General features: G+C 43.2%; 1 protein-coding gene across 1 annotated transcript; it reads left to right on the plus strand.

The window, feature by feature from the left end:
* Window positions 1-349: 349 nt before the first annotated feature.
* Window positions 350-1,989, plus strand: LOC110208762 (S100P-binding protein-like). Its single transcript, XM_020986948.2, has 2 exons — window positions 350-983; window positions 1,383-1,989. The coding sequence occupies exons 1-2, from the start codon at window positions 594-596 to the stop codon at window positions 1,812-1,814; spliced, it is 822 nt and encodes a 273-aa protein (XP_020842607.1). The 5' UTR covers window positions 350-593; the 3' UTR covers window positions 1,815-1,989.
* The last annotated feature ends 4,864 nt before the right edge of the window (window positions 1,990-6,853 follow it).

A 6,853-nucleotide genomic window follows, 5' to 3' on the forward strand; every position in this document is an offset into this window, starting at 1 on the left:
ACTTTCCTGGATTTCCACTCACTGATTATAGTACCCTACCTATCTGTATGTAATAAGCTTATTTATTTGCTCTCTGGAAAAAAAAAGTTTCCTCCCAAATAGGTCAGTGCTTTTGTACATAGTAATTTTGTGTAATTATATTTCAGTGTATGCCTATGCATTTATTTTCTTTTCAAAGAGATCTCATTTTAGATCTGTATTTGGACCAAGGTACTTACAAAGATCTCTCCAGAAGCTTATGATTCTTGCCAGCCTTAGGGACTGGGGTAGGGGAGGGGCAGGAGGGAATGTGGGACAGTCAGCATTGTGACATCATCCATGTGAAAGCTCTCTCCTCAGGTCACTTGTGACTATGAAGTACTCAGCTTAGTAGGCTGAGCATTGCTGAGAAGGAGTGCCACAAAATGGCACTGGGGGCCAAGTGAGGCCTGTTTACATGGCCTTCATGAGGTCTCTTGGAAGCCACGTACAGGAAAAATTCTTAGGAAAGCTGCTCCTGGGCTCCTGGATGCAGCAGTTTCTCAATAGTCGCAGCTAAAGCAAGAGGACATCTTTACCCTTGATTCTGTACCGGAAAGAGGAGTTAACTCGTCATGTCAAAGGATATGAGTTGCTACTTAGAATCCCCTCCTGGTTGTGATAGTACAGGGTCTGGTGAGCATCTTTTGCCTGCTCTAGGCACCTCTGGGGCTACGTCAGGACAGGATGAAGATGAATTAGATGACTCCTTACTGGAACTCTCAGATGGAGAAGAGGATGACAGTCCCTTCAGCTACACTGAAGAAGAGATTCAGGAGCTTTTGAAGGATGATGATTCCCTGAACAATCAGTCTTCCCTGGGTGGAGGGCTAAAAAATACAGGTGGTCAAATGGAGAAACTGGGGAGAGATGGTTGTGTGTTGCTTGACTCTCCCCTAGACATCAATTCACCTTGTAGCTTAGAGCTTGGAGCTGGGCCAGCCAGCATCCTCCAGCTACCACAGGTAAGTACACCAGCTAGTCACAGCCTTACTCCCACCAAACTGTCTAGCAGACACTCTGCAAGAGAAAAGAATCTTTTGAAAGCAACCACTGTGGCACCATTTAAGTCAGTCATTTGGAATGGTGCACTTGGAAAGGATAAGATGAAGTCTTCCAAAGACGCCTGCAGGAATGCAGACCGCTTCGGAAGACCTTCCCACCTGGGGGAAGATGGGAGTAAGGATAGCACTAGTCATAATAATAGCAAACCTTTGACTGGGCATGAAGAAACCACCTCTGCTAGCTCTGTTTGGGAAGGACCTTTGTCTCCTTCCAAAGGTAGCCCTCAACAGATGGTCAATGGGACCAAAATGCCGTGTCGTGATGTGCCTACCCCTTTAATCTCTCTAACCTTGGAACAGACAGGTAGCCCCTCTGCTGGGAAATCATCTTTGGGGAGCAGGAGACATAAAATCGGTGGTGCAAATCAGTCCCCAGCTGCTTCTTCCTCATCAAGCAAACACATCATCCTAGACAAGAATTCTGGGAAGATGGTGGCGCATGACACCAGAAGAGTAAGCAAAATCACCCCACTCCTACCAACCAGAACAAGGAGTAAGTATCTGAGATTTTCACAAGCGGAACTAGAACCGAAGATGCAGATTGCACTCAAGAATGGGCTCACTCATATCCCAAAACCTAGGGCTCTGCACCACGGGTCCCTGGGTGAGTTGTATGCCTTGATGGACCAAGTCGGTAGTGTGGAATATCAAATCCGGAATCGCAGGTGGCAGCACCTTTCAGCCCTCACCATGTTCCAACAGAAGCCTCTACACAGGTACAGCCTGACCTAGCAGGTGGACAGGCCTCACAGAGCCATTGTGGGTCTCAGGGCCTCGGATCAGTTCTAGTCATCTCACCCCCTCGGCTATGAGGGGACTGCCCCTCTCCCCTTCAGTGCTCACAGGAGTTTTTGTTCCTTCCTTTCTGTCTCTGGTGCTTTATAGATTTTGAATTCTTTTATTTTAATAAGACATGTTTTTAAGACCTTAATCAACTTTGACTGTTTTTTCCCCCCCTTGTATCCTTTTGGGAGTGCCCAGTGTAGACTTAATCTGTTTTCTAAGAGGTCTGAAAGTTTCTTTAACACGATGGTGTGAGTTTTTTTTATGTAAACCTCATTTGAAATGGAAGGCAGGTGTCTCCCAGGGGCCAATGCCTGGCTTCAAGTAGAGTAACCCTTTTCCACAGAGAAGTCTACTTTCAGGGTCTAGAAAAGATATAGTAAATATTTTCTCTGATTGACCATAATTTCATAGGATTACAGCTATGGAGCTGAAAGGGACCTCAGAGGTCATCATATCCAACCCACTCATTTTATAGATGCTAAAACTGAAGCCCAGGGACATTAAATGGGGGAACATTACCCTGAGTTTTGAACTCAGGAATACCTATTAGTAGTTTACAAAATTACCAAACCAAGCCATTTGGTGTTGAATGGAAGAAGGCAAAAATACTATTGAAAGAAAGGATATAACAGAATATTTAAATTCCCTTGTCTTCTTTCCATTCCTCCTAGCTGCCGTTGTCTGATGACTTTTCATTTTTCGTTAGTTTCATTTAGGGGAGGAAAAAAGAGGAAAAAAAGAAAGCCTCGCCCCAAAGACTAAGTTTGCCACCTTGTCTGATACTCACTAGCTGTGTGATCTTGGACAGGTCACTCCATTTTTCTGAACTTCAGATTCCTCATTTATAATAATAAATCCATTTATTATTATAACTATTACTATTAAGTTTTGCAAAAATTTTACATGCTTAGTATCTCATTTGAGTCTCGCAACAATCATGTGAGGAGGGTAGTTTAGTTATTTTTTTTACTAGATTGTTATGACCCTATTTTTATATCACCTAGATCTCCCCCCTGTATCCCCTTTTATCTCCTAGTTGTCCTGTTCAAGAGCCATTGCTTATAGGAGAGAATTTTTAAAAGAGAGAGAGAGAAGTCAGCAAAACCAATCAATACACTGAAAAAATTGGACGTAATATGCAGTGTTTCACACCTGGCTCCCTCTCCCTCTGCAAAGGAAGAGTGTTGACTTCTCATCTCTCTCTTGGAGTCAAGATTATTTTTGTAATTTTGCCACATTCCTTTTTGATTATTTTATGGCAGTGATTCTTCCCATGAACATTTTTTACTGAGGTATTATTATCCTTATTTTACACATGAGGAAACCTGAGGTCAAAAGAAGTGTATCATATGGTTTCTAGTCCCACAGCTAGTTAAGTGTCAGAGGTAGGATCTAAACTCAGATCTTCTTGAGATCAGTCATTTCAGTCATGTTTGACTCTTCATGATTCCATTTGGGTCTTTCCTTGGCAAAAATACTGGAGTAGAAAGATATATTTCTTCTCTAGCTCATTTTACAGATGAGGAAACTGAGGCAAACAGGGTTAAGTGACTTGCCCAGGACCACACAGTAAGTATCTGAAGTCACTTTTGAACTCAGGAAGATGAGTCTTCCTGACTTTGGGCCCAGCTCTCTATCCACTGTGCCACCTAGTTGCCTTCACTCTACCCACTTGAGATGGCTGGAAGATAAAGGAAGTGGGTCAAGATCAGTGGTTCCCAGCCCTATTTTGTTACTCAGGAATCTCTTTTAACAACAACAAAAGATGTATTGTGAACCCCCAGGGTAATTTAATATGCTATTTGTAATATTCTGTAATTATTTACTGCTTCATGCATCATTGGAGAATTTTTAGCACAGCCCCCTTGTACCATGGAACTACATGGGAACCACTGGCCTAGATGGTTAAATAGCTCTAAATTCTTGCATCTCTGGGAAATCAGGAGTAAATGGCTGTGAAGACACCTACAAACTGTTTTGGGAACTAAGGGTATTAAAATGCTGCTCCCTTGCTGAAATCTCGAAGAGTGTTAAATGGACTAGTAAGAAATGCTGTTTCCCTGATCAAGGGAGACACTGTCCCCAATTTTTCCTTTCTCGATTCTTCTCTGGCCACAGAAGTCTTGGCTGCCCCACAGGGTGCCTGTCAGAGCTCTGGCTTTTAAGTTCTTTGGGAGACACAGAATCTTAGAAGCATAGAATATCAGCTGGAAGGGACCTCATTGACCATGTAGTCCGGCCCCCTTCATTTTAAATGATTTGGCAGTGAGGAGGTGATACTAATAATCATCTCTTTATCCTCCAGTGGCCCTGGGCCTGAAAGGAAATTGGCCCGACTGCCCCAGGCCTGGGCGGCAGTGCTCTGTTGGCTTAGAGCTGAGCTCTGCTTAACATGCATCTCACCATAAGTCCTATCTTGTAGGGTTTCCAATAAGTGTCTTGAGAGGAGCTGCTCTGTGTGAGCCACAGGCCATGGGGATGGTGATGAAACTTGGCCCTAAAAACCTAGGCTGGCCACAGAAGCTAAACCTTGGGGGATTTCCTGAGCTGGGGTGGGCCAGGATGGGTGGCTTCTCACTTTCTAGTCACTAATATTGCTCAATCAATTAAAAAATCACTGGAGCACGGTTCAGTGGATATCATGCTGGGCGTAGAGGCAAGGGAGACCCAAGTTCAAACCTGGTCTCTGACACTTACTAGCTGTGTGACCCTAGGCAAATCACTTAACCCTGTTTGTCTCAGTTTCCTCATCTGTAAAATGAGCTAGAAAAGGAAATGGCAAACCACTCCTGTATCTTTACCAAGAAAACTCCAAATGAGGTCATGAAGAATCAGACATGATTGAAACGAGTGAGCAGCAGCAACTCCACCATATCTTACAATTTAGAAAAATAAGTCACTTGTTCAAAATCACTCAGCTTTGTTAGTTTGAGCATTGGGTCTAGAGTCGGGAAGACCTGAGTTCAAATCCAGCCTCAGACATTTACTACTTGTGTGAACCTAGGCAAGTCACTTAAACCTCTGTCCACCTCAGTTTCTTCAACTGTAAAATGGGGATAAGAGTACATCCTTCCCACAAGGTGATTGTGAAAATCAAATGAAATAATATTTGACAAAGTGCTTAGCACAGTGCTTGGGGCATGTGTTTGATAAATTTCCTTCTTTCCTTTCCTTCCTTCTACCATTATTTTACAGTTAAGGAAACAAGTTCAGGAAAAATAAGAGACTTATCCGAAGTCCCTCAGCTTATTAGTGACACCATATGGTAAAATAGGAAGAATGCTGAATTTATAATCTGGAGCTAGGGGTTCAAATCTCAGCTTTGCCATTCTTTTCCAAGTTACTCCATCTTTTTGGCCATCATCAATAAAATGAGAGGTTAGACCAGATGACCCCTAAATCCCTGCCAGCTCTAAGTCTTTTTTAGCCTATAAAATAACAACCTCTGGGAGTCTCAGTTTCTTCATTAGTGAAATGAAAGTAATTGGAGTAGCTGGCCTCTAAGCTCTTTCCAAGTCCTAAACCTATAATTTATGAAATCACTTAACCTAGATGGGCCTCAGTTTCCTCATTAGTAAAATGAAGAAAATGGGACCATTTGGCCTGGAGGGTCTTTTTTCCAGTGTTAAGTCTACAGTTTTGTGAAATCATTTAACCTCTGGATTTCAATTTCCTTATCTGAAAAATAATGCTTAACCTCCAGGGTTTCTGCCACCTCTGACTCTTATGACCTCATGTGTCTTGTGTTCCCCTCCAGAGCTCTGTTTATGACACCAATGCTTTCTCATTCAAGTTTTTCTCTCATTTGTTTACCAAATCACTTTTTTTCCAGGCTGGGAGAGGAGGAGGGGACAAAGAAAAGTACAAGACTCTTTCCCTTTCCCCTTTAAGAGCTTAGAGTTTAGCTGGGGGGGTTTCGCCTGCAGAAAGCAATAAATTGGCCCCTTCTATGCCCTGATAAATGTGTTTTGCATCTTGTAGGCTTCCTTTGCCACAGAAATCTCAGCTGTCTCTCTTATCAGGCCCTTGCTGCTACTTTGGAGAGGGTCTGGCCCTCAGCTGATGCCAAAGCCAGTCTTCTCAGGTGGCCAGCCCTTGGGGAAGGGTATTTTTGTTAGGGAGCATATGTCTGTATCAGCATCTCCTGGGACTAGCAATTTCCCCACTCCAGGGGAAGCTGGAGGGATTGGCAGCATTGGAGTTGAGAAAAGAAGGAGGAGGAGTCAGGTCCAGATGGGGCAGGCAGAATCTTCCACTGGTCCAAAAAAGGGCAGGGTCAAGGGGGTCACAGTCATAGCTCCATTTGACTTGCATTCAAAGATCCTAGAGCTGAGATCCCAGAATTGGGAGGTAACTTAGGTTTATTTGTCCTGCCGCCTGCCTGGTAAGATGTTATGACTATCCCTATTATAAGTACTCCCACTGGTATAGTGTCTTCAGTTTTGCAGAGTGCTTCATAAACAACATTCCTTGTCGAGTTGGTGATACTATTACCCCCATTTTAGAGATGAGGAAAATGAGGATCAGAGAGTTAAGTCACTTACTGAGGGTTACACAGCTAAGAAGAATCTGAGGAAAGATTTGAATTCAGGTCTTCCTGACTCCAAGTTCAGCACTCTTATCATTTCTTGATTTATAGATGAGGTCAGTGAGGCCTCAGGTTAAATGACTTGTCCAAGGTCATAGGGTTAGTGGAAGGAATGGGAACTAGACCTCAGCTTCCCTGCGTGCTCCTTCAGTGCTTCTGCCATATTACGTTCCTGAAACTACACCCTTATCTCTGCTTCAGGTTAGATAATCTCCAACCTTCTAAAGAAAAAAAAATACTCTTGGATTTGTTTCTTAGCCACAGTAGATGTATGTCTGAAGGAAATAACCCAGCCCAGGAAGAGGTATTTCTTAAGTAACCCTTGTAATGCTTAGGTGATCAGCTATGCTAACAAAGACCACATGAAAATAGAAATAAACATAATCTGGAGTCAGGG

This window comes from Phascolarctos cinereus, unplaced genomic scaffold (genome assembly GCF_003287225.1).
Source record: "Phascolarctos cinereus isolate Bilbo 61053 unplaced genomic scaffold, phaCin_HiC Scaffold_3;HRSCAF=262, whole genome shotgun sequence".
Lineage (NCBI taxonomy): Eukaryota > Metazoa > Chordata > Mammalia > Diprotodontia > Phascolarctidae > Phascolarctos > Phascolarctos cinereus.

Bases quoted from the DNA above. Each gene is read 5' to 3' on its own strand.
- LOC110208762 (XM_020986948.2), top strand. From the start codon at position 594: ATGTCAAAGGATATGAGTTGCTACTTAGAATCCCCTCCTGGTTGTGAT. The intron at 984-1,382 runs GTAAGTACACCA...ACCTTGGAACAG, and splicing joins GCATCCTCCAGCTACCACAG to ACAGGTAGCCCCTCTGCTGG.